This window comes from Equus quagga, chromosome 1 (genome assembly GCF_021613505.1).
Source record: "Equus quagga isolate Etosha38 chromosome 1, UCLA_HA_Equagga_1.0, whole genome shotgun sequence".
Taxonomy (NCBI): domain Eukaryota; kingdom Metazoa; phylum Chordata; class Mammalia; order Perissodactyla; family Equidae; genus Equus; species Equus quagga.
Window position 1 is genome coordinate 124,167,638 of NC_060267.1, and position 19,739 is coordinate 124,187,376.

At 40.9% G+C, this 19,739-nt stretch overlaps 1 protein-coding gene across 7 annotated transcripts in view; it reads right to left on the reverse strand.

Moving 5' to 3' along the window:
- ATXN7 (ataxin 7) overlaps window positions 1–19,739 on the reverse strand; it is a 130,156-nt gene that overhangs the window by 26,593 nt on the left and 83,824 nt on the right. The window contains exon 1 of one of the 7 annotated variants that reach the window (XM_046637636.1): window positions 7,546–7,676. The exons of the other annotated variants lie outside the window; for them this stretch is intronic. Within the exon in view, the coding sequence (XP_046493592.1) occupies window positions 7,546–7,612 (67 nt within the window). The 5' untranslated portion in view covers window positions 7,613–7,676. Of the gene's footprint in view, window positions 1–7,545; window positions 7,677–19,739 lie in introns of those variants that run through there. 7 annotated transcript variants of the gene reach the window in all.

The following is a 19,739-nucleotide window of genomic DNA, read 5'->3' on the forward strand; positions in this document are numbered from 1 at the left end:
GCCCAAGAGAAAGCACATTCTGTCCCTGAATGAGGAGGGCACTTTGAATGGCTCCAGCAAGAAGGAGAGATGGTTAGGCAGACCAAGAGACAGACAAATACAGATACAGGGGAAAACAAAGCAGAGACAGAGAGAGACAGACATGGGTGACTGTGTACGTGCATGGAGGGGGACTGGCAGACAGACAGACTGGAGACAGAGGAAGAGAGAGAGAGTGCAAGAAATGGATGCACTGGACTTTCTTCCCCCTTGTGGCTTGAACACGTGACACGGAAGGCATGGGTGGAATACTGGGGAGGGTAGGGGACAGGACTGCTTTCTTTAAGTCTTCCAAAATGGAAAGCAACCAAGAATACTGAGCTTATAATTTTGGATTCATGCTGAGATTTAAAAAAATATATAAGTATTGACACCTAGGTACAAACCAAAAAGGAGTTCAAAGCAAATAATTAGATCTTTTAAAATCATAAATAATTATTACTTTGAAAATAACTAAAAACAATTTATAATGCACAAGTGTCAAAGTTAGGGCACAAACCTAAAAAGCAGTCAAAGCAAATTGTAACCTAAAATCATTCACACTTGGAAAAAAATCTGGAAGCATGTATGTCAAAAAAATTTTTAGGTGGTTATCCCTGAGATTATAGGTCTATTTTTGAAAAGCTTTTGCATATTGCTTTTCTATAATAAATACGGTTTACGTGATTATCAGATCCATACTTTAAAAAAAGAGAAATTTCATTTGGTATTCTGGCTTCAATTTCACACACACCAAAATAAAGGCATATTTTCATTTATGAGCATAGTATCAATGTGTCCCATTCTCAATGGGCATCATGTAAGAGCAGGCAAGAATGGCTAACAGCTACTAAAAAAACCCCACAGAACTGTTTTCACTCAGGGCTCTTTTCTTGTTTCTTACTAATAAATCTTTTAATAATCTTTTATAATCCAAACAACTAACTGAAGAGAAGTCTCACCTTCAACAACAACAACAATAGCTACTAGCGTTTATTGGGCAGAAACCATGTGTCAGGCACCACGCTATGAAATTCATAGGGATTATCTGATTCAGTTTAGACCATCATCCTACAAAGCAGACACTGTTATGATCCCCACTTGCCAGATGAGGAAGTCAAGGCTTTAAAGGACGCAAGTCAGTTGCCCAAGGTCACACAGCTAGTTAAGAGGCAGAGTAGGGAGGTCATCCCAGGCAGGCCGAGTCCAGCATCCAGGCTAGACCACACTACAATCCAGCTGCCCTTATGTGGCATTATTAGCAGGTCATAATACCTGGTCCAAAGGCAGGCAGAAGGGAGAGGTAAAGGTGAGGGTTGGGACATACATCAGCAAGAAGCCCATCTTCCCAAGAGCTCAGCAAATGCACGCTAACTATTAGTGTGCAAATGGCTGCAGAGGCTGAACATACAACAAGGTTGAGACAGAATTTTGGTAAATTTGGAGTGGGGACCCAGAGCCAGTTTAAGGGAAACCCAGGTTGTTGTAGATTTCACTTTTCCATTTTGGGAGTTGCTATCCTAAAGATTGGCTATGGGTGTCAGCCAGCATAGCATTGTGTTGTTATTGTTCGGGGCACAGAGTGGGGGGGGGGGGGGGGGGGTGGGTTGTGTGTCTTAAAACATCAAAGATGGTTTGAATAGTGAATTTGGGTAGAAAGCGCCTGTCAGGGCTGTCTTTCTGGCTTGGCTAAAAAGAATCACCATACAAAGTTCCAAGATGAGTATGTTCTACAAAGAACCATCAGGAGGAACAGCAAATACCTGTTCTATCAGATTAGGCTGGCCCCCAGTGACCAATACAATTATATATGTTTCTTGTCACTCTCTGGTCAGTCATGGTCACCTTCTCAGCAGAGGCTCAGGGCTGTCAGGCACAGTTTTGATGTGGGCTAACTGAGTAAAACAAGCCTGAATAGAATCCCGAGTAAAATAAAAATACTTTTTTATAGATCACCTGAAAGGACAAGAACTTTGGAATCAGAGACAGATGGGTTCAAATCCTTGCTCTGCCACTTACTAGCTGGGTGACCTTGGGGAAAGACCTGACTCCACCCACTTTGGCAGCCTCTTCATCTGTCAAGCCTCCCTTGCAAGGCTATTGGGGATTAAATGACAGAGAGCTGCAGAGCCTGCAGCCCAGGCCCGACTACAGACCAGGTAGCAGGAACTCAATAGGGACGAAGACAGAGGCCCTCTGTTAGTTCAGCTGATGCCAGTTACAGACTTATGTGAGAAAGCCCTGCTGATTACCAAAGCTGGCAGAAATCACTTAAGAACAAACCAAAGCCACTTTACTCAAGTTATCTTCTCCAGTGTGGTAAAGATTTAGTTTATATATTTAGTTTATACGTCAGTCCAGGAAGACACTAAGGTCTTCTCAGATAACAACTCAGAGAAATAACTTTCAGAATTCATTTAAAAATTAATAAAGTCACACCAACCAAAGAGGATGCTCATTCAAGCTAAAATTATTTTATAAATAAAAAGTTGGTTCATTTTCCTGACAGAACTGAGTCACTCAGGAAGAACTGCAGGTGAAATGGAATAAAGTGAAGATCAAGTCTCAAACTCAGTTTACGGATCCAAGGGTGGAAATTTTAGGCAGATTATCAAAGTAATGATTCCTAAAACTCAGAACTTTTTCTCTAAATGAAACTCAGACTTTTGGATGGATTGGGTCAGATAAGGTTAAACAGAGTGTGTACTCTCTAGAGAAAGGCCTTCTGAGAAATATTAATCTATACTTCAGGGAATGTATGATTTCATGGGGACTCTGACAGGCCCATTCCACTAATACTCTACAACTGCTCTCATTTAAAGCAAGGACTTTTAATAATCAAGCTTATACATGGCTATACAATATAAAACGCTGGTAAAAATGTACAGATCCTTCAGCCAGGCATAGCAAGTAATAATTACATATAGCAAAAAGCTCAGTTTAGAATTTCTGGGTCAGTCATTAAGCAGTCCTTTCAGAGAATTAAATTGTTTATTTTGATATCCAGTTTGAAAAATAACTGCAATGTGCTATTATATAGCTCCCAATTAACCCAAACTATCATACTTTACTTTCAGGCCACCAAAACACAATTGATGAGGTGTCAATTGGCATCACTTGTCTTTTACAAGGATTATGACCCCCTAAGAAACATCAGGACCTGAAGCAGACTACAGATTAAGACTGCAAACATTTTTATTAAATCTCAGAACTTCCTTACACATTTACTTTGCTCCACATCAATGTTTTCCACAAACTTCTGACATTCAAAACTGGATCACACTCCAGATCTTTTGTCCTATCTGCACATTATCTAGACTACTGTTTACGTAATATATTTTTCAAAATTCAGTCAGCTTAGTGGCTGGCTAAGCATGTCTAATGCAGCATTATCCTAAGCAATATCTGTGAAATCACAACTTTGGATGTGACATAGTAGTTACCTATTTTTTCCCTAATAACTATTAAAAAAATATTTGGCATACCATTTAAAGTCACACCACGGACTACGCATGGACATAAGGCATTCAATGACGTCTTCTCACTTGACATCATTCACTGTTAACTTTTCTCTGTAAATTTCTCATTCTTTTCTAAAAGCGCTCCCATGTGTCTGATCAGCAAACATGGTCCTACTCCACTCCTTGTTGACACACATTCTCTTTAATCCTAAATCTGCTTTTTTTTGATCCAACTTCTTTAGGGTCCCCAGGCACTTGATTAGACTACCCCAGAGAGAGCTGGGTGTGGTCTAATGCTGAAAGGAAGCAAATAGATGGGAGAGTCCCTGGAACATTCAAATCTCAAGTTGGAGAATCCAGAGCTGACCTCTGACACACATGCCTCAAAGCCTAATTAGACAAAATTGGAGCTGGGAGGCAGCCTCAGAGCATGCTTAGGTGGGTTACAAACAGTACTGGAAAACAGTGAGGAAGAAAAAGTCTTTACCACAAAGCACTCGGCATCATTTCCACTAGAGAGATTTAACTGAAAAGGATGATTTCAGCACTGGCTGCCCTAACAAATTAGTCTCCAACTGCGACTTCTGCCAAATGCATTTCTCCTCCCCCTAATGCAGAGGTGCTTTTAAATTAAAACATAAGGGGAAAGTGCAGAAAAGAGAGTCATTTACAGCACTTGGGCCACTTGAAACAACTTTTCACCAAAGGTCTATAATCAAATTATCAAGCTCTTCCAGTCAGTCGGTGCTTTATGACAGAAATAAAAGCCCCACTAAAGTATTCCGGGTCTCTTGGCATTTCCACGTCTCTGGGCAGGGCGCACTGCAGCATCCCCATTCACACTGGCTGCATGAAAGAGAACAGATCACAAAGGGCAGATTACAAGGGAGAAGGACTCCGACTCCAATGGGGGAAGGGATTGGCGTGAATGGATTGTAAATAATGTTGCTAAGAAAGTAGCAGAAATATGGCAACCTCAAATAATTCTCTTGCCAGGAATTCTTCCCATGAGGACTTTCCTTCTGGACTTTGCTTTCAAGTATGTGAGAAATATGAAAAAATCATTGAATGTCTGGGGGTACCCCCTCCCTTACTGTCTTAACTCGCAGCTCTTTGCAAACATTTTTAAAGTGGCTTAAAAAAAAAATCCAGGGGCCGGCCCTGTCGCCGAGTGGTTAAGTCCGTGCACTCTGCTTTGGTGGCCCAGGGTTTCGCTGGTTTGGATCCTGGGCGCAGACACGGCACAGCTCATTAGGCCATGCTGAAGCGACATGCCACATGCCACAACTAGAAGGACCCACAACTAAAATATACAACTATGTACTGGGGGATTTGGGCAGGAACAAAAAAAGATTGGCGACAGGTGTTAGCTCAGGTACCAATCTTAAAAAAAAATCCAAATACTGTATTAAAGGAGATGGAAAGATGGAGAAAAAGAGAGGATACTGAATGGTATAAGAATTGATTATCTCAGTTGCAAGAATAATATCATTTCTTCATAATCACTGTCACGAGACAGCTCGTTTTAAGGAAAATTGAATGGTCTCAGCAACCAATTCATTTCCGTTATGGGTTCCTTCCTATGCTCCTGAAACCCTATCCAATGTGCAGAGTTTGAACTGAGGGTTGTTATCATCATGATCTCAGACACACACAGATGTTTTTAGTGAGAGTACCTTTGGGGAAAGGGCTGCTGCGGCCTTGAGCAAAACACAGCCAACCAACCACCACCTCTGAGATCCTGCTGCCACCATTTCCGACTGCGAGATATCATGCAATGAATGACATGCTGGCTGACACTTCTACTTACTAACAGTCATAAGGACCTCTCTCTGCTGTCCTCAGGAAGCACAGTGTTACCCAAAGATACTGACAGAGTACAGCAAGCAATCATCCTGCCTGAGACAGACGTGCTCTCACCATCGAGTGACGTACACCATTTCTCCAAAATTCACTCCCCGTCTCCTTCCCACCTCATCTCTGACTTGAAATGTTTGTATTCCTCATGTATCAACATGTGAGAAGAAAAAAAGAGCCAAAACCAAAATTCGACAAGTCTCCAGCTACTGTTGATTTAATTCATATCTGTTAGGGAAAAAAGCATCCTGTAAGTTCAGAGACTTACCCATTGCAAGTTTAGCCTTCCAATTTGTTATAGCACTTGCAGTTCAAGAGTCACTGTACTCAGTCCTTACACAAGTATCTCTGTAGTCACAGTTTTTGCCAAACGAAAGATACAAGGCTATCATCAAAATGCAAAAGGGAATTAAAATAAAGAAACTAGGGGGCTGGCCCCGTGGCCTAGTGGTGAAGTTCAGCGTGCTCCGCTCTGCTTTGCGGCCTGGGTTCCGTTCCCAAGCACGGACCTTCACCACTTGCCAGGGGCCATGCTGCACACAGAAAATAGAGGAAGACTGGCACAGATATTATTGGCTCAGGGCAAATCTTCCTCAGGAAAACAACAACAAACTATGCTCTTACCATGCCAATCCAAGTTCAACACACACACACACACACACACACACACACACACACACACAAGGGGGGAGAGAGAATTAAAGGAACCTGGTAAAACTCAAATTAGATGAGTCCTATTTTTGTTTTGGTTATTATTATTATTTTTTTAATAAAAACTTCTGTGCAAGAAACCCCACAAGGAGCACTGTCTTCCCAGACCAAAAAGAAAGAGCAAGTCCAGGGCACAATGGAATGACAGCACCATCTGCTGCAAAGGCTGCGCCGAGTCTGTAAGTCACATCCTTATTCCTATTTTCCACCAGTTTTGTGTCCTTTTTAATTCACTTTATCCTGGATGGGGGAGGGGAGAAGACCGTGAACATGGGAATAACAAAAATCTCAAACTCAGGACACAGCCCCAACCTTCCTTCATTAAGCACTGTTAGTAAGGAATGGGTGATTCATTACCTAACAATGCCAATGTTTTCAATGAGTTCGCAGCACACTTTCTCTTTGCTGAAGACAGAAACAGCATCTGCCCCACCTGCAGGCTGGGCTGTCAACTAATAAACGCCAGAAGCAATATGCAAAAATGAAACCAGAAACAGCAAAACAAACTGATACCAATTTTAAGGAGTTAGCAATTTGATTAAAAGTTTAAGATCTGTTTGTACTCAAAGTCCTTCAAACTGGTAGCTAAATTTCAACCTCAATCAAAACCATCCGGTCAAGCTCATTATTGCAGAAGGCATGAAATGTGAACTCAACTGTCACCTCACTTCCTGCTTGCAGACAGAAGCAGGAGACAGTTAAGGTAACTTTGAAAACAGCCTCCCAACCCACCCAAGAAGAATCAGCTTAGCTGTACTGGCTACCTTAATAACACAACGGAAAAAAATCGTTTTTTCTGGCAGTCATTCTGTAATTAAATTTTTATACACTCAATTTAAGTTACTGAATGACTTCCCAGGGTTACTGTCTGTATTTTGAAGTTGTTCTTCCTCTTGACACAGTGTGTTCTGTTTGAAACTTTGCTGTGGATTTGAAGTATCTGACAAAACAGCTTTCAAACACATTCTACAGGAAACACTGTGAACTGCCTGTCATGAAACCTCACTTACCACAAGTGAGATAAAAAACAAACAGTTAAAGCGTGTTACAACGTTCCTCCATTTTTAGAGAGCGACGTAACCAATGCTCTCCCTGTTTGGAGATACGAGAACTGTTTGGTGCAAAGCTCAGCATTTTGTTGAGTTAATAGCAAACTCAAACTCCTGTCTGTGTTTGAACTTTGTCCAGATCACTCAAATGATATTTCAGAATGGCTCCTGTGGACAGCTTGCCGCAGCTAATCCCTCTTGTTGTGATTACCCACTCTGATCCACTAGCTCTGCAGAGCTCACTCCCTCCACCACTTCAGAGACACACAGCTCCCGGCGTGCCGGCAGGGCAGGACAAACGCCAGGAGGAAAGAGGCCTGCACCAACTCTTCCCGCTCCACTTGGTTCTATTTACTGTTAGCAAAGACCTAACCCACCCTTCCGCAAGCTCATCCAGAACTGGGCCCCGAGCCAAGGCCAGCCTCTAAAAACTGCCTCAGAAAACTTACCCAGTGGAGCTTTCAGCCCTGGTGCGGAGGAAGGGCTGTTCGGGAGCGGCTTCTTGTTACCTTCCATTCACATGATTTGGTTGTGCTTCATTGCACACTTGCTACTGCAGGCTTGCATCATGATTTGGGTCTGCCCACCAACTCCAAATATGCTCCATGTTTGGTCTTATGTAACATTTGCTACTACTGTAAAAAGCACTTCAATTACAAAGGTCCTGGCAGATCAACAGAAAACAAGGGGTGGAGTCTAATTTCATCTAATATGGTCATACAAGGCGTCCTGGCTGGTGTAAATTAATCCTTCTATTTGAAAGGCAACTTGCCCAAACCGGCGAAGACGGAATTTATAAATTTAACTGCTAAAATGTGAAGTACTCACATCCTCATTTTTCCGAATACCTTTAAACTAACACTGCTACTACCAGGTACATTAGAAAATTTACACGATTCATTATACAGCTTACATTTTAAGCCTCAATAGATCTAGTTGTTTTAAAGTTATACATTTCTATAAATAGCAGCAGCCTTTCTCCACATTTTATTTCCCCATGATCTTTAAAAATTTAAAAGTTTACTTTTCCTTCCTAAATCTAGCAAGAACAATCAACCAATTTTCAGTGAATATTTGTAAAATGTCTAATTTCAAAAGACTATACACCTGATTGTCCAGTTTGGTGTTCAGTCATTGGATGACTGACTAAAGCTTTTATCCAAAAGACTTTATACCTTTTTTTTTTTTTTTTGAGGAAGATTGGCCCTGAGCTAACATCCATGCCCATCTTCCTCTACTTTATATGTGGGACACCTACCTCAGCATGGCTTTTGCCAAGCAGTGCCATGTCCACACCCAGCATCCAAACCGGTGAACACTGAGCTGCCGAGAAGCAGAAGATGTGCACTTAACCGCTGTGCCACCGGGCTGGCCCCTAAAACTTTATACTTTTAATCCAAAAACTTCTCTAATTGGCTCGTTGTAAAAGGCATCTTTCTGGTCTGGCTGTGTCCCTATGTCAGCCCTGTTAAGCTCCCCCAGACCTACTCCCCCTCTTGTCAATACCCAAATCTTCCTGTCAGACATCGAAAAAAATGGCCAACTGATTTGAGTTGTAGGATAATAAGGCTGCACACATAAATAGACTCGGGGCCTGAGAGTTCAGAATGAACACTTTTAAATGTCAAAAGGAGGGGGAACGGGGCTGGCCCCGTGGCCGAGTGGTTAAGTTCGCGCGCTCCGCTGCAGGCGGCCCAGTGTTTCGTTAGTTCGAATCCTGGGCGCGGACATGGCACTGCTCATCAGACCATGCTGAGGCAGCGTCCCACATGCCACAACTAGAAGAATCCACAACGAAGAATACACAACTATGTACCGGGGGGCTTTGGGGAGAAAAAGGAAAAAAAAAAAAAAAAAAAAGGAGGGGGAAAATTCCTCTACAGAATCCCATCACCCCATACAGAATATGTGGCAACAAGTCATCAATTACATGTGTGGAATAGATTTGGCTTTGAAGGGGTGGGAAAGAGGTGTGAGGCTTAGGAATTGGCTTCTATTAGAGCAGACACAAACTCTACATTTATTCTAAAACAAAAGAATAGGAGCCACACTGCTTTATTTTCACAGCAAGCATTCAGATACTAACCACGGCAGCAATATTAAGATACAGATGGTTTGCTGAAACCTATTTTTTTTTCCAGATTTACTTATAGTCACATTCAAACAATGCAAAACTATGGTGGTCCTTAAGAGACACCTGAAGAACACAAGGAAAGAGCCTCAGCAGGCCTTGGAAGCACAGGATGAACAAATCTTTCAAAAGTTAATTAGCAAAACCCAGAATTTTAGGTTAATTCATTGAAGGTTTTCTTAAGCTAGAAGAAAAAATTCCATTACAGTAGCACCTGATTGCAACAGGTCTTAGCATTGTTCAACTGCACCCACCACCCTCCCCAAAGGGCGGCTGAGGAGTCTCCTTGATGTCATCAGTTGCAGAACAGAACTGGGATAAGAGGCCCTTTCTCAGCCTAAGCCTCAGCTCCACACTACTGCACCGAGCAGACACCGGAGTCCTTGCTGGTCTCCCAGCACAAACGCTTGCCTTTCTAATGTTCCCTTTGTAGATGGTGAGAGGGCAAGTGGGGAAAAAAATCATTACAAGAACCAGTCAACCCATGACAGTTCTGGGAACCAAATCTTTCTGTAATCCTGATGAAAACGAGGGTTAATTTTAGCAAACATTTTTAAATGATACATACATCTAACTTAATTTCCTACATAAACAAGAGAGAAACAATTTAAACTTATTTTTAAGACATCAAAAAAGGGATGAATGAGAGCATAAGCCAGGAAAATACAATTTTGCACAGTAAGAATATATACAAAAACTGCTTAAACTTTTAAAATCTACTTATTTATTTATTTGAGGAAGATTAGCCCTGAGCTAACATCCACCACCAATGCTCTTTTTGCTGAGGAAGACTGGCCCTGAGCTAACATCTGGGCCCATATTCCTCTACTTTATATGTGGGACGCCTGCCACAGCATGGCTTGACAAGCACTGCATAGGTCCATATCCAGGACCTGAACTGGCGAACCCAGGCTGCTCAAGCGGAATGTGCAAACTTAACCGCTGCACCGCCGGGCTGGCCCCCTGCTTAAACTTTCAAACACGCACATATGCCTCTCTTAATACCCTGAGTAAAATACTTAAGCAAATACCACTTTGTTGGTATGGAAAGCATTGGAAAGCATTATTATTATTTTCTTCAAACCATTTCCCAATATCCTATCTAAACAGAAGTTTATTTTGATATTAAGTCTCTCGATGGCTCATATTTAAGTGTGTAGGTCTGGGGACATAGTCACATTTCTTTTTTCTTATGAAAAAATAAACAGACTACAGACTAAAAAAAGACTACAGACTAAAATATCATTTTAATAGAAAAACACCCATGCCTTACAGACCAAAAATTATAGGTACTGGTCGTGGTGTGGATGGTGTGCACTCATCAATTTTACTCTGGTTGCACAAAGGGAGTCCTGAACTGACACAAATTCTTCTGTGAATTAGCCTGCTCACAGCAAACAAGCAAACCAGCCGCAGCCAGGAGGGGCAGCCAGGAGGGGAAGCAACCACTTGGGTTCAGAGGTAGTCTCAGCACTTTCAGTTGTGTGGCCTTGGGCAAGAGTCTTTGTCCTCCCCAAGAAGTGCTAATACGACCTCCACCTACGGGGCTGGGGTGAGGAGTAAAGAAAGTGTCACAGGTAATGCAGTGCCTAGCACATTTTAAATGCTCAATAACTGTGAGCTGTTATGGTTAGAAACAAGGAGAAACTGCATGGTGGACATCATTTGAAAGAAAGGAAGAGTAAGAGAAAGACAGCAGTTTCTATTAGAGAAATCAGAGAAATTCCCAACAAATCTTGGGATTTCCTAAATAAAATTCCTGAGAAGCCAGTAGAGGTGTCATCTGGTGTTCTGTAGGGCAGCAAACAAGCTGTTGGCAGTTAGGAAATACTGTGTTCCTGTCACCGGTGGTAGCCAGTTCCCCAGTTTACAAGAGCACAAGTCTCTACTACTCCACTTCACTGTCTCAGCAGGCTGGGCGAGTTATAATTGGCCTTAATTGGCACTTACAGGAGCTTTAACATTCCTTACCTGCTGCCAAGGAGCACTTGAAAGGGGGAGAAAGTATTTTCAAACTTGGAAATACCAAGCAATTCATTCAGCTGTGGGCCTGGCAGTCTGCTATCCAGAATCAGATTAGCTTCACGAAGAAATGTTGCTATGTTATTATCCAGCGCTCATTAGGTACTCACGCCGGATTAGGAGAGGTAGGAGACGAAGTTTAAATGGGGATAATTCACCTTGGGGGCTAATACCACGCAGCAGCCTTCCTCTGGCTGGCATCATCTGATCTTTTGGTGGACGGCTCTTCAGTGCTCAGCCACGCTTCATGTGTGTGCCCCTTTTCAGCTGTTCCAATTGTCCAAAGGCAGGCAAATAAAGTATAACCTCACAGCCTGATTTACATAGGCTTTGTGTTAACCATGGTCTGACCTCAGCCCAGTCATTATTTGATACACAAAGTGCACACTGTTAAAAGGTGACCAATCACACCAAATGCAAGGAGGATAATGAGATCAGCAATAAAACAGATAGTTTTTCACCAGCCCTGCAATTAATCTCACCAAAAACTGTTATCCTCCAGGAGGTTACACATTTTGCAGAGAGGAATCCCAGCCTGACAGAACTAGATTTCTTTCCTAAGGTAAATTCCATACAGAACGAATAGAAATCTCCTGTAGATGCCAGGAAAACTGCCTGTAATTGTTTAAATGAATATTTTAAAAAATCCCTCGTTCTGCAAGATCTCTGCCTCATAGCATTAAATATTGCTCAAAACTCAGAAAGATATGTTACACTGGCATGTAAAAAGGGTGAACTTGTTTGAGAAATTTATTTCCAAGTCAAATTACAATTAATCACATTTGTGTGTATGTGTAAGAGGCTTTAGAAAAAGAAATGGAAGTTAAAAAAATAAAACACCTACCACTGGTGGTGACACTCTCATACATGGCTAGCAGAGATATTACAGCCTTTCTGGAAAACAATCTAGTAGCAGCTATTGACAATGCAAAATAAATATCCTTTTTGACCCAGGAATCCCTTCCTGAGACTTTATCCCACAGAAACAAAACCAGCAGGAGTTAAGGACATATATAGCAGGGTCGTTACTGCCGCTTTGCTCATAGAGGCAAAAAGCAGGAAACAAAGTGCATGTCCACAGACAGAAAGCCTGGCTGAGGAAGTTACCACACAGCCGCACCTTAGAACAGTAAGCGACCACTAAAAAGTGGGGATTACTATTATCCTGGGCTGTGAATGAATTTCCTTGTGGTATTGCTAAGTAGAAAAGAAGCAGAAGTGTGCATAATAAGCATCCACTTCTTGTAAAACTATGACCAAGAGCCCCTACTAATAAAACATAAGATTATACGTGCCTGTATAGAATTATGAGCATTAGGAAAAAAAAGAGAGATGTACACTAAGTTACGTACTAAGAATGCACCAAGTTACAAAGATGGTTTATAGAGCATAGGGGACTATAAACAGTTGGAGAAGGTGGGGAGGCAGAAAGAGCCAATGAAACAAGAAAAAAGTAGGCTGAACTGAAAATAGCATGTTTGAGATTATTACATTTGTGTATCTATGTAACAATATATAATGGGTGTATATATTTAATATATTGATGTGTCAATAAAAAAATCCATAAAGAAACTGATTTAACAAGTTTTTGTTATAAAAAATGCACTGTGAAGGGAGCTGAAGAAAAATTTAAACAGTATGAAATCCTGGTATTACATCAAAAAAAAGTATATCCTGATTATGGCACCCATTTCACTTGTTTGGCTAAGCTGACTGAGATTCTAGTACAACTGAGCACAGTAAGAATCAAACACTCTGGGCAAAAGAATATCTTAACTTTCTAAAGCTCGCTACAAATCTTGAGGATTAGGAGTTCTAACAATCTTTTAAAAATATCAAGCCTAAGAGGCAATGAAACAAATTTCATTCCAGAGTTTCTTTTTGACCCTAGGAGACTACGAATCAAGATCTCTGTCATGTGTGATTCGGGGCTTACTGCTTGTATTTTAACTTATTTTAAATTGAGATAATTACCTGCCCTGATCTGTTTTTAACTTTCAAACACACAAGAGGGAAATGTGTAAAATATCTTTGAAGTTCAATTTGAGAACTGTCGTCTTAAAAACAAAATGTAGAAGTAAATCTAAAGATGAGGATTTCTATACACACCATGTGGAATAAAGGAGGAAACAGCTCGACATAGCCACTGCCTCCTTGCCCCAAACCAGTCTGTTTTATGGGCTTGGACTAGCACATGCATGGAAGGAATTGTCCCAGCCAGGTAGTAGGTGCTTCAGCATAAAGAAGCGATAAAAACTCCCTCTTCTGGTCATATGTAAGACCACAGCTTAACAGGGTTGAAAGAGCAGGTATGTGTGTATCTTAACTAGTCAACACACAAATTAGTCTTGTGAAATAAATGTCAGGAAAAACATCTTTTAGCAAATACAACAAATATGGATTTATATCCTGAAACATCCCCTTTAAAATCTGAAGTACAGCCACTCTAATGATTTCTATATGTAGCAGACACATCCGGAGTAGCACTGGTAACATTAACTATTTATTTATTTACTGATGCTGCTAGAAACTCCCATCTTCACTGTCTTATTCTGGTGACAAAGATCAGAACTGTTACAGTACTTCATTAAATCATAGTAGCACTAACCTGGAGGGCAGCTGTGACCAGACTCCACGTGGAGAATCAACATGCTGAAATACTGACAGACATTCCCAAAGAAGAATGGTCTTTAAAGCTCTGCTGTGATAATGCAACTGAAAAACTAAATGTCCCTCAATAGGGGATGGGTTAAACTAACTTAAATACATTAATAAAGTGGAATAACAGGTAGTCTTTAAAAAGAAGGAAGTAGAGTAATATGCATTAACATGAAAAAATAAGATTAAGTTAAAAAATAAATTTATAACAAATCTAATTTTTCATGTGTATGAGGGAACAAAAAGTAAGCAGCCAAATATTACTTTGTCTTGGGTCTAGAAACCTTCAAGGGCCTATGTTAAACTGTAGCCCTGAAGAGTAAGACGGAGGAGCTGCATCGATTCTGAATCCATATTTATCCTCCTGTTGTTGGTTAATTTTTTCTTTTACAATGTATATTACTATGTTAATAATGAAAAAATCAAAATGCATGTGTTTGTTTTTTAATCAGTAAGTTTTTGTTACCTAAATGAGAGCATGAAAGTGTACACATCCTCTGTTGTTTCCCGGCTTACAGGACTAGATTACTGTTCCACTAAAAAAAACCCAAAAAAACAAAACTGAAAAGAATAAATGATCCCAAAGTTCGGCATCACTGCAATCACTATTTTCCACCCCTACAATCTTTCAAAAATGTCTAAAGACTGAATATAATACATCAAGGCTTTTCATTCAGGTCAGTACATCTCATTGGAAAAAAAGCCCTCTTACAAATTAAACGAACAAACCCATGATCCATTAACTAGGTAAATTCATCCAGTTGCATAAGCCAAAAACTCCACAAGTCATTCCTCCTTCCTTCTTTTCCCTTATCACTCACCCCCAGTCTATCTATCAGCAGGCCCTGCTGGCTTTCTACTTCTGTGCAGATTTCAACTGCGTCCACAGCTCTCAGCCTCTGCTGCTGCAATCCCTTTTTTTTAAACTTATTCCACACGATTATATGTAAATATGTTATTCTTTTTTTGTTTTCTTAAGATTGGCTCCTGAGCTAACATCTCTTGCCAATCTTCTTTTTCTTCTTCTTCTCCCCAAAGCCTCCCAAGTACATAGTTGTATATTCTAGTTGTAGGTCCTTCTGGCTGTGCTATGTGGGACACCACCTCAGCATTGCTTGATGAGCGGTGCCATGTCCATGCTCAGGGGCTGAACTGGTGTAAACCATGGGCCTCCGAAGTGGAGCATGTGAACTTAACCACTTGGCCACGAGGCTGGCCCCCTGCTGCAATCTTAATCTAAGCTTTCTCTCCTGATCCAGCTCTCACCTGGACTAACACAAAACAGCCCACTAACTGGTGCCCCTGCTTCCACTCTTGCCCCCTATGCTCCACAGAGCAACCATAAATCAGATCCACACCTCGCTGCTCAAAATCCTCCAGTGACTTTGCATTACCGGCACTGTCCAATCCTAATCCTTTCATGGTTTGCAGGGCCCAGCATCATGTGGCCCCAGCCCCCTTTCTCCAACCTCAATCCTGACCCTTCTCCTCACTTGCATACTGCTCTTCCACCTCTTCACTGGCCTTTCTGCCAAGTTCCTTCCTGATCATTGTACTTGCTCTTCTCTCTGTGTTGAACATTGGTCTTCCAGATCTTCAAACGGCTGGCTCTTTTTCCTCACTGAGCTTAAATATCAACACCTCAGAGTGGCTTTCCTTGACTGGCCTTCTTTAAAGTGTCTTGTCCCAGTCATTCTCTCTCATATTATTCCTAGCATTTATCACTACTTGAAACAATTTTATTTTACCTGATTGTGTCTTTCTTGTTCCACCCTCCCTAACCTGCATGAAAGAGATATTGCTTTTCTAGTTCACTGGAGAACAACACCTAGAACAGAAAGTAGGTACTCAATAAATATTTGTTAAATGAATGAATAATATCATTGCCAGTTTATTTTTTTAAGTCCCCAAGGCACAGACATTAATAAAGGGACACATATCAGTATGAGGAAAAATCAATACATCTTATAACTAGAAATTAAAATCTTGCTTTTTACAAATGGCATAAACAACACCACTTAAAGATATCTGCTTATTATATAAAAAAAGATAAAAGATAAAATTTTATTAGCTAGGGACAGAGTGGTCCTTTATCTGATGCTACTGAAGTTATTTGAAAATTTTAACTAGCACTATTTGGCTTGTGGCAAAGAATAAGTGAATTCACTACATTTATTTTACATCATACTATTCAGTGACAAGAAGCTTAGGTTAAAATGGTCAACTTGGAATGTCCTTCGAGAGCTAAACTAATGTCCACCTTGACAGCGTTCACATTGTGATGTGCCTGCTACGGTTAGCACCTTTCTCTGGCTCAGCCCTCGACTGCGGGAGAAAGCCTGGCATGTGTCTTAGCTCTGCAACAAGTTTCAATCCTTAAACTGACTGCCGAAATAACTACGCCAACCAATTCTCTAATGAAGCTACAAAATGTTATGGGGCTGGAACAAAAAGGGGAGGAGCTTGGCTGTAGATAGCTACTATGATTAGGGTTAAATAAAAGAGGAGAACAGGCTGACGAGAAATCCAATGACTATGCTAAATCAAATATCCACCTACTATCATTACGTCTTCGAATTACTGAACGTTCTCTCTGAGGTAATGGGTTTACACTGCTGACCCAGCTACTCTAAGCAAACTTAAAATTCTACCTGACCTAGAACATCTGTCACTAATGATAGTTTTGTGACATGTGGAATTAGTTATACTTTCTCTAGGTTTAACTCTATACATCCTTATTATACATAAGAGAAATAGATTATGAGTAGCCAGAAAACCCAGCCTGGTACATTTTAACTGTGTGAATGAAATTTAATTTAGGAGTTTGATCTGTAAACTAGGAATAAAACCATCCATTCAGTGGGTGGCTAAGAATAGGAAATGAGACAATACAAGCAAAAATGCTTTGTGAATCATCAAGCACTATTAGAAATTATCATTAGCTTGTGGACTTTTAATTGAATGTTTATCCTAAAAAGATTAACTATCACTGAAAGTTTCAAAGTAGAAAAAGGCCCAGATTATAAAAATTTAGTGGCCAAATTTAGCTAGCGCATTGGAGAGAAAAAAGAAACATTTTTGCTTTATCCAAAAACAAAGTTACTTAATAGCCAAATAAAATAACTCATTCAAAATACCTGCTGCTGTTACTTTCCATGTCCAAGTCAATCATATCGCAAAAGGTGGAGGGTGTTCTTTATTAAACAGCAAAACCTCTGCTTTGTGATGTAGATTAATTATACGATGGCAATCACTGGTCACAATTATGTGAAGTATTGTCAACATGGGAATCAGCATTTTTGCCAGAACCAGCCCATCAGATCTCATACGTAAGACTCATATTGCTCTTACACTAATGTTCTTTGAAATCAATTAATTAGCTCAAAAAAGTATGAGTAATTTCTGTTTACCCATCCTCTGATGAAAACGACATTTTAGAAAAATATAATTTATGCTGGCATCAAAAAGAATCCAAACCACCTCAGTGCACTTCAAGGAACATTAAGTCCAAGCAATGTTGTGTGGCCGTTAACGTTACAGGATTCATAATATCTCCAAGTGGAGAAAGCTTAAGACCATGGACCTGTTTCTGCTAAAGCTACTTTCACAAAGTTATGGAAAAGCCAGATTTATGACATCCCCATCTGTGAACCTCTGAGGTCTGAGAGAAGGGTAGATGTTTTACACTGAGCTCAGAGTCAGACGCCATTTAAAACAACTGGTAGGAGGTCAGTATACAATACCAATTGATAAACAGTAGAGTATTTATTTGTGATCCTTTTGCAGATGAACATGAGATTGGAGAATTCTGCTTCCTAGGTATGGCAGTTCCTAGGGGGTAGGGTTGGCCTCAGAAGATAGCTCCCTAAATATCAGAGGAAACCAAATCCAATAGCTTGAGCTGGTGTTTCCCAAACATGGGGTAGGTATCATTTCCCATCATTAATAACATTAAATCGAAAGTGAAAACTTACTCCTTTTCCAAATCTCTTTCAATTCTTCCGATAACATCACACTACCATGCGGATAACACTTGCCTAAAATGTGCCAGTCTCCTTTCTAACAAAGGAAGCAGGCCTCAGGGCTCAGACCTGGCAGTGGCAAGACCATCAATAAAGAATTCAATCATCTTTTTACTATATTCATTTTTACACTTACTATCTATAGCAAACAACACTAGTTTGTTGATGATTCGAGTAAGGTTTTCTTTGTAAAAGATTTATTTAAATAAAACTGGTTTGATTTAAAGAAAAATATTAAGTGGAATTAAGTAAGCAATCATAAAGATGGAACCCAACTGATTAAAACTGGGAAAAGTTGGCAGAGGCACACGTGACCACAGAAGCCTCCTTGCTCGGGGACTCATGGCTAAGCCAAAGATGACCAAGTAGGTGCAGCCTAACTAATCTGGGGCAAACATTCAACAGCTGACATTCAGGCAGGGTTTCAGTTAATTGCAGAGATTCTAAATTTGGCACCTGTCTGAGCTGAGCTGAATTAACGTCACTCATTTATTTCATCAAGGTAAGATCACCCCCCCTTCCCTGTGTCTGCGTAGGACAGGCTGAGAGGAATTAAGGTATTCTTCACAAGCCAAGTCAAAGAGCAGCAGCAGAGCACAGAGCAGTCACCTGGGAAGCTCCTTCCACACACAAGCCTAGAGGCCCCCCCAAGTCATCAGCTCATCCCACCTGTTCAGATCCATAGTAAATGTACGTAAACAGGACTACACATTTTATGCCGCTCAGTAGCTAGTTTCTGACCAACACATGTATTACTAACTAAGTGATCACCTGAGATTCCCAACCTGGTAAACAGCCTCAAAACAAAGGTGCTTCCGGCCCTAGGGAACGTCACCATCTCAGTTCTCCTTCATACTTAACGTTTTAGAGGCAATTAATGTGACATTTCCAGCACATATTACAAAAAGTTAAAAATCAGTTTAAAAAAATAGGGGCTTCCTTTCATGCCATCCTTGCTAAACTCAACAAATCTCTGAGTGCCAATCTGTGTCAGTCACCATGCTGGGCACCGGGAATACAAAACAGCAGCCCTGACAGAGCGGATGGATCTGCTGAGAGTGCAAGGCATCCTGGCCAGCCTGCAGGTCAGAATCAGCTCAGGGAGCTGTTTAGAATGCAGATTCCTGGGTCCTATCCCTGGAGATTCCCATGCAGCTGCTCTGGAGTGGGCTCTTGGAAGCAGCCCACCTAGAAAGCTCCCCTTTGATTCAGATGCACAGCAAGTTTGGGATTCACTGATTCAAATTATATTTTTAAATCTGAAATTAATAGTAAGAAACATCTTGATCTTAAAAATACTGAATAACTAAAGAGAAATATGAGGCATGTTGGATTATTTCAAAACATTAAAACAACACTAAGAAAGCATGGTACTACTATGCAGATTCCAAGAAGGAAAGCCATCTACACTACGAAAGCAATCAGACTACGAGAAACTAGAGATACCAAAACGACACTACAACACTCACCACCACCACTCAGATGGAAAGCTTCGGTAACTGTCATCTCTCAAAAAGGCAGCTCGGCTAACAAAACAGTATATGGTCCCTTACTACTCATGATAATATTGTTTTAAATTTTTTAAATTTTTTTAATTTTTTCCTTTTTGTCCCCAAAGCCCCCCCGGTACATAGTTGTATATTCTTCGTTGTGGGTCCTTCTAGTTGTGGCATGTGGGACGCTGCCTCAGTGTGGTTTGATGAGCAGTGCCACGTCCGCGCCCAGGATTCGAACCAACGAAACACTGGGCCGCCTGCAGCGGAGCGCACGAACTTAACCACTTGGCCACGGGGCCAGCCCCACTACTCAT